The sequence below is a fragment of the Bidens hawaiensis genome, unplaced genomic scaffold, assembly GCF_021521415.1.
Source record: "Bidens hawaiensis isolate Kalapana, Puna unplaced genomic scaffold, B.hawaiensis_p1.1 tig00009039_1, whole genome shotgun sequence".
NCBI classification, from domain to species: domain Eukaryota; kingdom Viridiplantae; phylum Streptophyta; class Magnoliopsida; order Asterales; family Asteraceae; genus Bidens; species Bidens hawaiensis.
The window spans coordinates 502,362-518,918 of record NW_027491661.1 but is presented as its reverse complement, the minus strand read 5'-3'; the positions used below and the strand labels follow the sequence as shown (position 1 = coordinate 518,918).

General features: G+C 33.2%; 2 protein-coding genes across 2 annotated transcripts; both read left to right on the top strand.

Annotated features, from left to right (window-relative positions):
* Positions 1-1,770: 1,770 nt before the first annotated feature.
* Positions 1,771-5,324, top strand: LOC143530818 (uncharacterized). The gene is made up of 2 exons (XM_077026249.1): positions 1,771-2,151; positions 4,893-5,324. The coding sequence occupies exons 1-2, from the start codon at positions 1,832-1,834 to the stop codon at positions 5,134-5,136; spliced, it is 564 nt and encodes a 187-aa protein (XP_076882364.1). The 5' UTR covers positions 1,771-1,831; the 3' UTR covers positions 5,137-5,324.
* A 6,144-nt stretch (positions 5,325-11,468) lies between these two features.
* LOC143530817 (uncharacterized) lies at positions 11,469-13,609 on the top strand. Its single transcript, XM_077026248.1, has 3 exons — positions 11,469-11,792; positions 12,145-12,522; positions 12,911-13,609. Exons 1-3 carry the CDS (start codon positions 11,475-11,477, stop codon positions 13,532-13,534), a joined length of 1,320 nt encoding a protein of 439 aa, XP_076882363.1. The 5' UTR covers positions 11,469-11,474; the 3' UTR covers positions 13,535-13,609.
* Positions 13,610-16,557: the final 2,948 nt, after the last annotated feature.

The window sequence follows — 16,557 nt, the reverse complement described above, 5'->3', positions numbered from 1 at the left end:
ACCACAAAATAAATATAAAAATTTATGGTTTAGCTTAGGGCCAGCCTTATATCTCTATATATAGCTATGTACTTTGATTTATTGGATAAACAAAGAAAAATACACTCTTTGATATTAAAGGAGAAAAAGTTGATTTCGCCTTGTCATTCTAAATTATCATACCTCTTAATTTCTAGTTGACATGTTTAAGCCGACACCCTCCCTCCAAAAACTTCCGCTTTCATGTTCTGCCTCACATCTACGCCCCTACAAGCCGAATTAAACTGCACCATCACCACTATTGTGCTCATGTTAGTGATCCAAACTACACATCAAAAATCGTCGGCACCCGGCCTATATAAAAAATAAAAACAAGTTGTTTTTTAAGTATAACAATATTATATACAAAGTGAAATTTAGATGCTTAAACTAGATAAAAGATTAACAATTATGGTTTTCCTTTTAGCCCTATTTTCCAGCAAATTATGATTTTGAGACATTTCTATGTGTGTTTCAGAAAATCCATTTTCTACAAAATCTTTCTCTCTCCCTCCCTCCCTCTCTTAACTTTGATTGGTTATTTATTATACAACGGCCATGTGACCGTTGGAGATGGCCCACAACCCACAAACCAGAGATGCACAAGGCGTTAGTTGGCTATCGCACATGCTTTTAGCGCCCCCTTAAAACTTACGGCCCACTGCTTGGGGCGTTAAGGGATTCATGCAGCGCGAGGTTGGCGCCCCCTTTAAGTCCACACCAGTCGACTTAAGAAATGCTCATGTCACTCCTCACACCCCTGCCGGTTTAGGTGTTTGGCGCCTTATAAGGCTAACTTGGACAATGGTGTTAGCATACCAAGCATTTTAAATAGTGTTCAATCGTACCATAACATAATTTTTTATACAACCGAACCAATCATAAAACCAACAACTCTAAGTCTCTTGGTTCACTGATCAGATCGACTTTAGTAAATATTTTCTTACACTTCTAATTTTAGGTTAAAACAAAAATCTAACTTTGAAAAATTTGTGGACTCTTCTTCTTTTTTTCTTTTTTAATAGCTAAGTCAATTTCCTTATTTCCTTGCTATTTACAATTTTTACATACATTTGTCACCAACCAGTTTCGAACCTACATATTCACCTAAGGCCATGAGGTATACATTCAAGCTTCTTAACTTCACACAAGCATCACATCGCATATTTTACCCAATTTCACTCCACATCACCCTACGGAAATTGTTTAACCCCCATTTAACTCCCTTTATTTAATGCTAAATTGATTCTTAAATTATTGTGGTTGTGTGAAGAGGATTTTAAGACCCATTAACATTTTAACCCACCTTGCATTTAAAGCCCATTGACCCATGAAGGGAGTGGTTTACCACTCGTTAACCTTGTCAACTCAACTTTAACACCCTTGAACGTTAGGGTATACCCATAAGCTTAAGAGGATTCACCTCTTCCTTTTTTCGAAAATTCATGGAGTCAATCTTACTTTAGTGGATGCTAAATTAGGTTGAAACAAAAAACAGAGTGGATGCTAAATTAGGTTGAAACAAAAAACAGAGAATAACAAAAATAAATAATAAAGATAGAAGGATGCAAAATCACAAATTCACAACTCACAAGTCACAACAAAACAAACAAGTAATTAAATCTTTCTCTTCCTCCCTCTCAAATCCCGTGCTATGTATAATACTACTATTTAATTCCTCTGTGTTTTATTCAAGCCTTTTCTCTTCCCAACTTATTCTAACACAATTATTCATATTCATATTCATATTCATGGTCTCACCTTCACTAACTCATTACACGAGCCACACCTTCTTCAATCTTGATCTCCAAAGATGGCAACTTTACACCAAACCCACCTCGACTTAGAGTCTGGCAACGGTGGTTCACGGTTATCAGATGCCAGTGAACACAGTACAACAGCCACCTCTGAGATCTCAGTGGTGGATCTTGAACATGGTGGAGATGAGTATACTAAAGTACATTTGTCAAAGGTTGAGAGAGATTGTAGGATTTGTCATTTGAGTCTTGACTTAACAAATGATAAAAGTTGTGAGAATGGGGTTGCATTTGAGTTGGGTTGTTGTTGTAAAGATGACTTAGCTGCTGCTCATAAACATTGTGCTGAAGCTTGGTTCAAGATTAAGGGCAACAAGTAAGTACTTATGTTCCAAGATTCTATTTTTATTACTAGTATTATTTTACATAATCATTTGCATTTTTTGCTTCTTTTATGGTAACAAAAAATGATGTTTTATGAGAAAAAAATAATATTTTTCTTGACAAATCAAGATTGATTTTGGGATTTGGTTCTTAGTTAAAATGTAAGTTTTGTTTAGTTGGATGATTCTTCTTCCAATTTTGAGGTTGTTGATTGTTGGGATTTAGTTGACCTTTCTGTACATAAAATTTACCTCTAACCCCCCCCCCCCCCTTTTCATTTCAATTATTGAGATAACTTACTAGTAGGGGAAACTCAAAATAAAGACAGATATAATTTTCAAAGAAAAAGTGAGATGCAATATTTAAATATCACACAATAAATATGGATATAATTTTTTTTTTTTAAAGTGATATATTATTCGATGCTTTAAATATTACAAGAAGGTTCTACATTTTAAATTTGACAAATCTGCCAAAATATTTAAATTACAAAATACCTAATAAATAATTAAACGCATAAATTAAGGTTACACGATTAATTGTTCTAAGACTAACACTGAATTCTTGGGTTTAAAATAAAAGGGAAAGAAATGATAGGATTGGATGGAAAAGAAAGGAAAAAAAATTATATATTTAAAAGATATTCTCGAATAAAAATAAAAGAATAGAAAAGAAAATGTTAATTACATTTTTGAGTTAGATTCAGGGGCGGATCTACGATGTTAACGGAACCACCCGAGTTTTGAAATAATAGTGTAGTTATATATATAACATAATAAAGGAACCACCTTATAAATTAGAAAGGAACCACTTTATAAAAATTTGAAGCGCTTGTCTAGATGGTAACATGTTGGTTTTTGTAACCCAGAGGTTGTAGGTTCGATTCTGGTTTTGAAACTTTTTTTTTCTTTTTTTTTTAATAACTTACCCAAACATCAGTTAGGGTTTCAAACATAACCAGCCCACAATTAGAGCCCCTCTCCAGCCTCCACAGTCCGCCCCAGTCCCTGAACCTCTTCAACTCCTGACCGCCGGCAGCCTCACTCCGTCAGGTCAGCCACTTGTCCCCGTCACTCCGACCATCGCGGAACGCCGTCAACCTCGTCTCTGTCTGCCACTCAGCCGTCCCCGTCCTCCTGCCGTTGCCTACTCTTACTCGAATCCTCTTATCCTCCCACTTTGAAGGTAAGTTTACATTCATGATTCATTGTTAAATGTTAACTGTTCTTAATTGTTAAGTGTTAACTACTTAATTGTTAAGTTATTTGCTAAATTTAGTTTTAGTTTGTTAGATTGTTGGTTTTAATTTGTTAGTTTGTGAGTTTTTGTTAGTTTCTTTTATTATTTTATTGTATTTTTGTTATGTAATGAACTTTTTCCCGAACCATCGAACCGACCCGAACCTCAAACCGACCCGGAAATTTTTTACCCGACTTTATGAAATTGAAACATCTAAAGTAGTGCACCATCCGGAAAAAATTCTTGGATCCGCCACTGGTTAGATTGGAAGGAATAGGTAAGAAAAAAATTGTAACTTTACAATCATGTCCTCATTATTGAGTTAGATAGAAAGGAAAAGATAGGGTAAATTAGTAAATATTGTACATGATTATAAACTTTCCTTCAGAATCATATCATATTTGGCTGGAAAGTTTAACTTTTCTTTTCATTCTCTTTGTTTTTTTTAATGAAAAAACTCAAGAATGAAAAAAAAAATTTCTTATCTTTTCTTTTCTAAACCTTTAAATAAAAAACTCAAGAATGCAGTATAAGAGGGAAATAATTAGAAATGCTAAAAATTATAAAATGTTTTTAATAATGAAATCGGAGCCCTAGTTGGAAGAATATGGGTCTGTTAGTGGTTTGCCGTATGATCCGGCTCGTCTAGAGGCTTATGGGCCCCACTACTCCACTCGTAACCCTAGTTTGCTCCTTGATGCTTAGGCTCATTTTTTTTGCCCATTTTTCTTATTTGGCTGGTCAAGTAAGAATCTGCTAACTTTTAAATCTCCTTCTTATAATAACAATATATTGATATTTATAAACATTGTCCTCCTAAAAAGAGAAGTCCATTGTCCAGATACATTTAAGAAGCAACAGTGACAAATCTTAGTTAAAAAAATGTCTAAATATATCAGATGGGGAATCAACACTTTAGAGAAAGGAAGAAGGGAATAATTGAGAAAATAAAGTTGAAAAAAGCAGTTTATATGACATAAAAAGATGCTAGTAGCTAAAAAAGAAGTCGGCAGCTAATAATACTATGTGTGTTTTATGTATGGCAAACATTGAATGTGTTTTTAGTCTTTAGATCATGTTGGAATTTGCTTTCATCCTTTCCTTTTCGCCCTCTCTTTCGGTTCATCAACTCAACTTTTGAGTCAAATCAACGTAATACCTTTTAAAAGCTTAAAGCCACATTTTCTTATTTTGCTTGTATGTTTGACACGACGTCAGATTCTTGTATTTAACCTTAAAGACGACATCTTTTATGGTGTCGGGATCCTGGTTTCATGGGTGAAATCACCTCGACCGATCATTTTTAAAGTTGGTATTGTTTGTTATGACATCTTGAAAGCTTTTTACATTATTGTCACCACTTTATCTTTGAATTTAAGTTCATTTATTTGTAGTTTATAATGAGAAGATTAAATACAGGAAAAATAGGATTTTTTTTTATATCCATTTGCTTAAATGTTATAGTTATATGATTTGGTTCAACTTAAACCTTAGAACATGTGAGATATGTGGATCAATTGCAAGTAATGTTGCTGGTGCAAACGAGGCCGAACTAATGGAACAATGGAACGAAGCTAATGATGCCATGTCATCGGCTACTGCACCTGGTGGGACCGCAACTGCCACAGCAGATAATCGTAACTTCTGGCAAGGCCATCGGTTCCTTAACTTCTTGCTAGCTTGTATGGTTTTTGCTTTTGTCATCTCGTGGCTGTTTCATTTCAACGTCCCTTCGTGAAAACAAGTCGGTTCTATTAATGGAGAAACATTCGGTGAGATATATAAAGAATATTTGTTGTATGCTATCGGTTACCGCTGCATCTGTCATTGTAGTATGAAGAAGTTTATTTAGTCTCTTGTTTATTATTGTCATTGATAGTGTAGCATTCATGTGGTTCATTAGAGCTTTTAACTTAAAGATGTGTATTTGATGTTGTACAAAGAGACCATGTATGCTACTACGCTTCCTTAGTTCCCCTGTGGGATCTTTTATGTGCCATGTGTTTTTATCATACTTGTTTTTTTGGGCTTGTCATAGATCATGAGTGCTTATACCATTCCCGGCAGGTCATCTATCACTATCTTTATAATTACACTAAAATTTACTACATTTTCTTTTCTCATTTTCAATTAAATAATACTTTTCTATAAATTTTTCATTATCGTTTTTCTCTTCTCCGCTCACAGTCACTTTTAACAACTATTAAAAACTTATAGAGGGTGAACAGTCTTTCTTCAAATTTATTCATGAACAATAATATTTTATCTTTCATCCAGTTACGACCACTCACATATATACAAAGGATCTGTTGTGATTTGAGAAATCAAGCCCATCGACCTTTGCTTACCCTCCCATGAGGCCTTGTTGAATGGTCTTCTTGGGCTTTTTATGGAGTTTGCGGATTTTCAGTGGGCTTGTTATCTAACTTTGTCCAACTGATAATTAACGACTTTATCACTTTTTATATCCAGTTTAAATTATGATTTAATTTATATAAATATATATAAGTTATAATATTATCTTCACTTAAAAAAAACTTAGCACATGTGGAAAAAAATAGGGGGTTTCAAGGTGGGTCGGAGGGGTTTCTCATCTATGATAGGTTTCCTCATGAAGATGTCTTCAGCACTCAGGGAGTGGAAATGAGTGGGTGGACCAGTGGGCATGTCAATGATTTAATTAGTCATTAAAAAAAATCTTTAAATTTGTCCACATTTATATTTTCAAATAAATATAGCAAGCCAAAAAGAACTTCATGTGTAGTAATCATGAAACGATTGTCCACATCTAAAAGCATGCATATAAAGATACACTAAGAGCACCCGTAACGATGTTCTTTTCACTCATTCTGATCCCAGCTGAAGCACAAGCGGAAGAGAAAGAACAATAGACATTCATTCAAGGTTTTGGACGGAAGTCTAGCAATAACTATGAGGGGAAGGAGACAGAGAGAGGAAAGAAAGGGGAAAAGGTAGGAGTGGTGGTGACGTGGGTGATCCTGCGCCGTCCATCGTTGTGATTGATCTAATTTGTTACACTAAATTTCTTTGCAATTAATTTGTTGTATTGTATACTTAATACACCAAACGTGTATTTATAATTTTATATAAATGAACGTAAACCACTTCAAAATGGGTTTGATAATGTTAATACTTGTTGGTAGTGTATTGAAATACGATTGTTTGAATATTTATTATTATGTTAACCATTTAGCCCATTAACTCTTGATAAAAATTAATTGGCATTACGAAAAAAAAAGTTACACGTAACAGGATTTTCACTTATTACCGATGACATATTTATTATATTCTCTAAAACTCTTCAAAATTTCTTACATCAACAAGGTGCAAATCATTAATTTTATTCGACAGTCTTTTAAATTTAACAAGGCCATGCATATATTTGGGATCTCCTATAAACATGACTTGTTATAATCTTGAAATTCATGCAAGAATATCGCATTCTCTCTATTACGTAGTTTGTGTAATACGTAATAACCCATCCCAAAAGATAAGAACTATACGAAGCGTTTTATAAACCTAAAGTCTAAAGTGTGCTTCCTATATCCTCTTTCGTCATTGTTTAAGATGAGATCCAAAGTGTTTTGAATAGGAGAGTTTAATTCCATTTATTGGTCCGACGTAGATAGATGACAGTGCATGATTGGTTGAGGCTTAGGGTACTTTGGGTACCTCATCCATCTTAAATTATCAATTAAGATATGTTATTGTCTATTGTGATATTTAAAACATCATAATTAAAGTTGGTAATAATTTTTCATTTTTTAATAGCAAAGACCTGGACACCCTTTCGCTCGAAGAGTAGAACACGGTGACCTGACTCATCCATCAAGAAGGAAACCACAACTAGATAAACCCATGGCTTAATCTAGAACAAATTTTCTCAAACAAGAAACCTACAACCTGAGAACATAAAGTCATGAGGCTACCAATCTAGTATTAGACTCGGTTATCCAACTGTAGATCACTAGACAAATCTCAATTCTCATGTATTAATTTAACAATTATAATTTTTTAAGATACAAAAGTTTTTGAAAACTTATAATGAATAAAAACTCGACACATATTAATACTTTGCCAATTACAATGACATCAAGTGGGACCAAAACGGCGCCGTTGATTGATGCTTATTTTCGCCAGTAACGCCGTTGCAAACGAAAACAACAAACAGTCAACATACATTTAAAATACGGTTGTGCTAAATATATATGGGATAGGGTCACCTCACATGCCCCATTGTTTTTCTAAATATTTAGAATGACAAAGAAAAAAAAAGTTACATAATCAACACCAGAGGTATATAGAATGGAATAGGTCACATATGGCTGTAAGCAAACTAGACGTTCGACCATATGTTCGGTTGAAAATTCGTTTATGTTTGTTCGCTTAATAAATGAACCGGACACAGACAAAAAAATTTGTTCGATAACTTTAACGGGCGAACATAGACGAAGGCCATGTTCGTTCAATAGTGTTCGTGAACGCCCGGTGATTTCTATTTTAATGGTGTTGTGTATGTTGAAATTCCTTGAAGAATTTGAAGCATGTTTCTTGTGAAACACTAGAAGTTTGTGAATTTTAAACTCCAAAACATTATTTTGATATGATTATGTCTTTGGTTACTATGTTAAGTGTTAGATATTTTTGGATATTAAATGGTGTAATGTTCATCAGTGTTTATCTGAAGTATTTTAATATGTTTATATTTGTTTATCAATTACCGTTCATTAGTGTTTGTTTATCCATTAGTGTTCGGTTGTCCACTAGTTCTCGTTAGCGTTAATTTACAATACTAACGAACGGAAACAAACGGACAGAGACACACTCAATTCCTTAATGAATGGACAAGGGCACGAATTTTCGTTCTGAGAGTGTTCGCTAACCCTCTGCTTGTCCGACAAAAGCTTAATGGACAAGGTCTCATCCGGTTCGCTTCGCTTACAGCCCTGGGTTTATGTAGTTTTTTAAGCGTTAATCTTTGATTAAATGACTAAAATGGTAAATCAACAATACGTTTGGCCTGACACTAAAAGGGTGTTGCTAAATGTATTCCTTATCCCGGCCCATTCACTTTCATGAAGTTAGAGGTACATGCAATGAAGTGTAGTCTCAAGCAACTATGTGTAGAGGTATGTACTGGCATTATTATATGTTTATATGTAAAAGTTCATGAACTTCATAAGACCCATAAAACTATGTATAAATTTAAACGACATATGATGTGTTATAGAAGATATAAAGGCCTCCATCCATACTTTCTTGGACATATCTTCCAATCTACTTCATTAAAATTAAAGACATCTGGTGTTTGATGATTGAAAACTTTACAACCTTTTCATAGTTTAATTTGTAATTCAGTATACTATCATGTTCTAAGTTTTTATAACACTTGTGTTGATTTTGATGGAATAGTCATAATGAACCCTAGTCAAAATTTATGAATAGCTTCAAAGTTATTTTGTTGTATAGGTGTTTGGAAAGATTCCTAATCCTCGCAGAATACCCTAGCACTAATAAGTAATAACAACTAATTGATATTTTCTCTTTTGCTTTGACTTATCTTCACATGTTAACATTAGATACTTAGTCCACCTTAAAAACTCGCTAAGTAACCGAAGAAAACATGTAGAATGAGTATTATAACGACTATGAGTGCTAACCAAGTTGAAGACCTATTAATTAAACAGGCGGGATTCTTAGAGTCAGTTATTTTAATTTTATTATAAATATAAGCAAGGCTGATAATAGAACACAATTCACACAAGGCCGGCTCTCAAGGAGGGCGGGGTGGTAATGGACCCCGACTTGGCATCCCACTTGGCCCGTAACTTTTTTTTTTTTAATTTATATCTATTTTTGTGGAAAAAAATATGTATATTTAGTGTTCAAACTCAATTACTCAACTACTAGTCTGGTCTAGTGGCAAATTGTTGTGACTCCAAACCAAAAGGTTATGGGTTTAAGTCTCACTTTAAACATGTTTAAGCATATTTTTATACAAAAAGTTTTTTACACAACTCAAATCATAACAAACTAAGCCCATTTAAAAACTAAATTGTTTAAACCCAACAAAAAACCAATTTTACCCAATGCCCAATTTTTTTGGGCCAAAGACGAAAAAGTCCCATCTTTGTAATTCTAGCTGCGACCAACATTGTTCTGATCAAGTTGTACATTGTTTTTCTGTTAATAATATTTTCTAAAGTAGACCAACGCTTGGTCTCATTCAGATGTTTTATGTCGAAGGTCCCTAGAGGTTAATAGCTTTTCTTGTAATATTATGGTTCGGTTACTGCTTTATTTCACCCACTTTTTGCAATATTCTGAAGAGCACACTACCTCACAACTAAGTTTAATCACTAAATTACTCTGTTAGTTTTTTTTACCAAAACCAAAGGCAAGGGACATTACTTGTGTTTAACAGACAGGTATATAAAATTAAAGCACAAGATAATTATTTGTTGGCATGCAAACATTTTTGTGTAAATGGACATTCGTTAAGAAAAACTTAATGTTGTTAAGTTTTATTTGAACTTTAAATTGATGTTCTGGAGCTTTTAATCGGAAGGAAAATACGAGTCGATTGACGTAAAAGTTATCTCGAAACGGTGCATCGATCCAAACTGCTCGATGTTTGTTAATTGGAAATTCAAACACCTAAATTGAAGCAACGTTTCGTCGTTTGGAGGATTGTTTTGAGGTAAGTTTAACATCAATCAACTTATATCTTTATTTCGATCAAAAGCCTAAAAATATCAGTCTGAAATTCAGATAAAACTTAATGTTATTGTGTTTTTTTTTAACGGAGATCCAATAAGATAAAATGTTAAAAATATAGGACTTCCAACATGATTATTTTCAAGTGGGTTTATTAATGTGAGATATTTTCGACATTTATTTCAAATAATTGAGGTGATGATATTTTATTCATTAATGTTGTAAGCTTTTAGTGTCGAATAAACATAAATTTGAAGAGACGATTCATCTGGTCATGGATTTTTGGACGGTAGCTTGAAACCCCAGCCACAAAATATCATGGAACGTGCGTTACATGATGAATCAGATGGGTTTATTAAAAACCATGCAAACCGCCAAACCAATTGCCGGTTGCTCCAACCACAACCACAACCACAACCACCATAAACGACAAGACCAGATTATATGACTGTCTTTAGACCCATCCTTAACCAAATGCAAACCCTATTTCCATTACAACCAGATCATAATGTTGTTAAATGTTAATAGCTTCCAAACACTTGATTTTTTTTTTCTTTGTTATTAAATGCTAAACAACATTCCTTCTTATTAATATATTACGTCTAGAGGTAAAGTTATCCACTCAATACTTCAACTATCTCATTGCTAGCTAATGTGTTACAGGTTTGATTCACCAGCGACAAGGAAAATAGTAAGATTTTGTTATGTCAGTAAGCTACATTATTTCAATACATATACACACATCTTTATTAATTTTGTTTTAGCTTAACTATATTAATTAACATGCATTTTTAAAAGCATTAAATATATAAAAAAAAAACATTTTGTTATTATGAAAGTAAACCATATAATTTTAAAAAATTGAATATATCAAAGGAAATTTTGAAGCTTATTCAATATAATAACACTATTTGTTAAATATGATACATTATTTTAATGTAGTGAGTCATTTATTTTATTTATCTTATGTTAGGAAGAAAGAACAACTAGATTGGGCTTTATTTTAGTGAATAAGAGCCACAAAGCGGATTTTTTTCAATAATTAAATCATACGTTGTCTGATTAAAATTTAAGTCAGATAAGCTATATCATTAATTTATTCTAGCGCACTTTAATTATCTACCAACATAATATTTCTTTAAAGATGGAATTAGCATAAAATAAAAAATAAAGAGAGAGAAAAACAGTGAGCGTGCGGACACGACATAACAAAAGAGTTGGCACGTTACAAAGTGACTTATGGTCGGTTGGTCATTCTCCCTGCCTATATCTTTCCATTTGAATCGATTACACACTTCAAGTCTTCAATACTTCAAACATCTTTCTCTAAACTTAACAATGAAGACCTTATGCCCAAACTTAGACAACGAAGATGGTCTCGAAACCGTGCTCGAGGTTCCGATACCGGAGGAAAGCTTCGACGACATCAAGATTAATCACAATGCTAATGCTAATTTCCCGAATTCGGTGGCTGGAATGCTGAAATCTTGGATGAAGCCTCATTCCACTGATCAAAAATGCCAGGTTTCCGACTTCGGTGGACCGAATGGTGAAATTCAGCTTTTGCTTGGAGTTGTTGGAGCTCCTCTTGTCCCTCTTCCGTTGTCCTCTTCGCACCCCGCTGGCATCAACCCGGCTATTCACGATCACCCTATCGTAAGTCCTATTCACGATTTGGTTTTTTTGATACTTGGATGTCTTTTAACTCCGACGTTTGAATTATCTAGTCGTGTCACGTAAATAATGATAACTTTTTATTCATGTCATTGAAACTAAGAGTTACAAATAAGGTTTTGGTGTCACGGAGAACACGAAAAGTACGTTAATGCTCCAAGCAATAATTATCCACAAAGACTAACATAATTAATCAAACTCAAAGCTTTATTATTTTCTTTTGGTTTTTCACTTGCAACATTTATTTTAAATAAATTTAGAAAACTCGTGTCAGGTTTAAAATTGCGCCAGGTCCGTACATGGCTAAGTATTAATCAGAATATGATTTATGTAGGAGTCTTCAATGGCGAAATACATTGTGCAACAATATATAGCAGCGGCGGGAGGCGAAAAGGCTTTGAATTCAGTCGATAGTATGTATGCCTTGGGGAAGGTGAAGATGGTGGCGTCGGAGTTCAACGCAATTGACGAAATAACCGTGAACTGTGGCGTTGGTAAAGCGTTGAAGGCCAAGAGCGCGAAGAGCGATGGTGGTGAGATGGGTGGGTTTGTGTTATGGCAAAAAAGGCCGGACCTTTGGAGTTTGGAACTCGTTGTTTCTGGTTACAAGATCAGCGCTGGCAGCGACGGAAAGGTGGCGTGGCGTCAGACACCATGGCACCATTCTCATGCCTCTAGAGGCCCTCCTAGACCTCTTCGTCGTTCCTTACAGGTACCAGTTTATTTCTATCTAGATTTCGACATTATTTTTACAAAAAATTAAGTTTCGCAAATTTATCGACCAGATAACATTTTATATTTGAGATGACTATAAATAAACACATAGCTACACCGTATTCGTTTTTCTCTTATAAAATGTGACATGTTAAAAGTAAAAAAAAAAGAATATAAAAATAAAAAGAATATGTGATAATTAAATTTTTAATTATTTTGTATAAAAGTAAATCAATTTGTATCTCAACATGCGTCCTATTTCAATCAACCTAACAATAATCTGGAGTAGATCACGCACGTATTAAAGTTTCTTAGCTGTCAATTGCTTAAATTCCTTTTAATAAAAGTCAACTATAGCCTAAAAAGTCAAATCATGATTTTGACAGGGTCTTGACCCAAAGTCAACAGCTAATTTATTCACAAATTCAATCTGTATCGGAGAGAAGACCATCAAGGGAGAAGATTGCTTTGTGTTAAAGCTTGAAGCAGAGCCTTCAACTCTTAAAATTCGAAGCAGTAACAATGTGCAAATTATGAAGCACACAATTTGGGGATATTTTAGTCAAAGAACCGGACTTTTGCACCAACTTAAAGACTCACATTTAATAAGAATAAAAACCCCTGGAAGTGATAATGTGTTTTGGGAGACAACCATGGAGTCATTAATCCAAGATTACCGCACCATCGATGGTGTTAACATCGCGCATGGTGGTCAAACAACCGTCTCGTTGTTTAGATTCGGGGAGGATCCGGATAGCCATTCGGAAACAAAAATGGAGGAGGTTTGGACCATTGAGGAAGTTGATTTTAACATAAAAGGTCTTTCAATGGACTGTTTCTTGCCACCAAGTGATTTGAAAAAGGAGGATGATCAACCGATAGTTCGCACCAAGAGTGGTGACAAGTTTATTGGAAGTGCAAGATTACAGTTCAAGAGGCGAGGAAATGGTTCGAGGTTTGGTGTCTCTAAGATTGTGGCGGTCGATTCCAATAGTTTTGGGGAGTTGTGATATACTTATTTTGTTTTGTTGTCTTGTAATATTGTGTACATATAACGTCATACTAATTTGTATGATATTTGTAGGTAGGGAAACGATCGAGCTTGTATGTGCTCTTAGACGATCTTATAGATGATGTTTGTAGGATTTTTCCTATACTAAAATGTTTAGATACTTGATTATGATATTTATAATAATATGTGCTATTAGACACTAAATTTGTAGTTACTTGATTATGATATATATAGTACTAGATTTTATCCCCCGTATTACGGGGGTTATTTTACATTCTTCGTTTTTAATATGTATATTTGAATTTTAATTTTATTTATTGTAAGAAAGTTAATAATTAATATACTTGAGGTTTGATGATAAAATGGTTTCACAAATAAATGATATGTTGTAATCCGGTTTAAAAGCTATCTGGGTTTGGTGATACACATTACCCGTTTATTTTCTTTATTATAAAATTGTTTCTTAATTATAAATAATATATTTTTTAAATAAAATAGGATATTAATTTTTAGTATATCCCTATTTTATAGGATTTTCATATCAAATATTTGATAAGATTACTTTTTAATATAGTGAGATGTTGTAACCCGTTTAAGAGCTATCTGGGTTTGGTGAGACCTTTACCCGTGAATTTGGGTCAAATGCGTGGGAAACCTTCATTTACAAATAAAGCAATATGATAGCTTAAGAGAATGATTATTTTACATTTTTCGATTTTTAATATTTATTTTTTGGATTTTAATTTTCGTTATTATAAGAAAGTTAATAATACACTTAGGGTTTGATAATAAAAGGGTTTCGTAAATAAATGATATACTATAACCCATTTAAAAGCTATCTGGATTTGGTGATCCATAACCCACTTTTTTTACTATAAAAATTTTTATTAATTATAAATAATATGTTTTTCTTTTTAAATTGGATCTTAAATTTTAGTATATCCTTATTTTATTGGATTTTCATATCAAATAATTGATAAGATTAATTTTAATTTAATGAGATGTTATAACCCGTTTAAGAGCTTTCTGATTTTGGCAAGACCCATACCCATGAATTTGGGTTAAATCAATGAGAGGTCTCTATTTAAAAATCAAGCAATCTGGTGGCTTCTATAAGAGGAGGGAGCGACCACATCGCGACACATAGGATTTTAGGGTTTTCGTTTATATATATTACTAGATTTTATCGCCCATATTACGGTGGTTGTTTACATTATTCGTTTTTAATATTTATATGTGTATATTTGGATTTAATTTTATTTATTGTAAGCAAGTTAATAATTAATATACTTGAGGTTTGATGATGAAATGGTTTCACAAATAAATGATATATTATAATTTGGTTTAAAAGCTATCTGAGTTTGGTGATACCAATTACCCGTTTATTTTCTTTATTATAAAATTGTTTCTTGATTATAAATAATGTCTTTTTTAAAAATAAAATAGGATATTAATTTTTAGTATAATCCTATTTTTATAGGATTTTCAAATCAAATATTTGATGGGATTATTTTTTAATATAATGAGATGTTATAACCCGTTTAAGAGCTATCTGGGTTTGGTGAGACCTTTACCCGTGAATTCGGGCCAAATACGTGAGAAACGTTCATTTACAAATAAAGTAATCTGATAGCTTGAGAGAATAGTTGTTTTACATTTTTTGTTTTTTAATATTTATTTTTTGGATTTTAATTTTCTTTTGTTGAAAGAAAACTAATAATATAATTAGGGTTTGATGATGAAAGGGTTTCATAAATAAATGATATGTTATAACCCGTTTAAAAGCTATCTGGATTTGGTGACCCATGACCCGCTTATGTTTTTTACTATAAAATTGTTTATTAATTATAAATAATATCTTTTTCTTTTTAAATTAGATATTAAATTTTAGTATATTCATATTTTGTAGGATTTTCATATCAAATAATTGGTAAGATTAATTTTTAATTTAATGAGATATTATAATCCGTTTAAAAGCTATCTGGTTTTGGTAAGATCCATATCCATGAATTTGAGTTAAATCAATGAGAGACCTCCATTTAAAAATTAAGAAATCTGGTGGCTTCCATAAAAGGGGGGAGCGACCACATCGCGACACATAGGATTTTTGGGTTTTCGTTTATATATATCATAGATTATTATAGATTGATTAATGATTATTCTTACAAGATGTTATTGGTGCCTATGTGAAATTTTAAGTTCGGGTTTAAGCAACTTTTGACATATCAGTTAGTTGTGTCCGACGGTAGAGTCTAGGGGTACAATTGATCCAAGTCATTCGTGCTTTATCTGAGACCGATTCGTTAAAAATTTTAATCAAGACGAGCTAGAACGAGCTCATGGTCAAGCGACTCAAGCCCGATCCCAAGATTTACTTATGGATCTCGATTTGCCTCGTGGGTGGTCTTAATAAGCTCATTATTTATATAATATATTAACTACATATTTACATGAATATTGTTATATACAAAGTTATGATAAATGCAACTGATTGATACTCATTGGGTTATAATTTATAAATACAAGGAAAGTCCAAGCAAAAGCTTTGAGACTGAAAAACTACGTATAAACCAAACTTTAAAAATAACTTGAAATGGGCCAAGTTGAGGTAAACTTTGTTGGCGCCATATCACCAAGGCCTTTGCCCAAGTTTGTTTGAAGTTCACCTTTTAAAGTATATATTCTAATCGAAATTTTGATCTAATATTCAATTTCTAGAGTTAAGGAGTCCTTTTCAATTTTCTGAGGCCTCATGTGACGCCCTTGAACCTTGGTTGCCATAAAGCCTACCAATCTATCTCCTTTTGAAAATAGTTGTTGGTTTTGTCCTGTCTAGCGATGCAGATAAGCCAAGCCTAAGCTTGACTAGGCTCGAGTGTGCCTCATTTGCACCTTTAGTCCTGTAGTTAACTTGTTGGGTGGGGTGCTTACGCAAACCGGCCCATTAAGACGTTTCTATTTTAAGTTTGGTGAGTTTTGCCTCCCTTTTAAGTTGAATATAATTAGAACTGTCTAAACCGC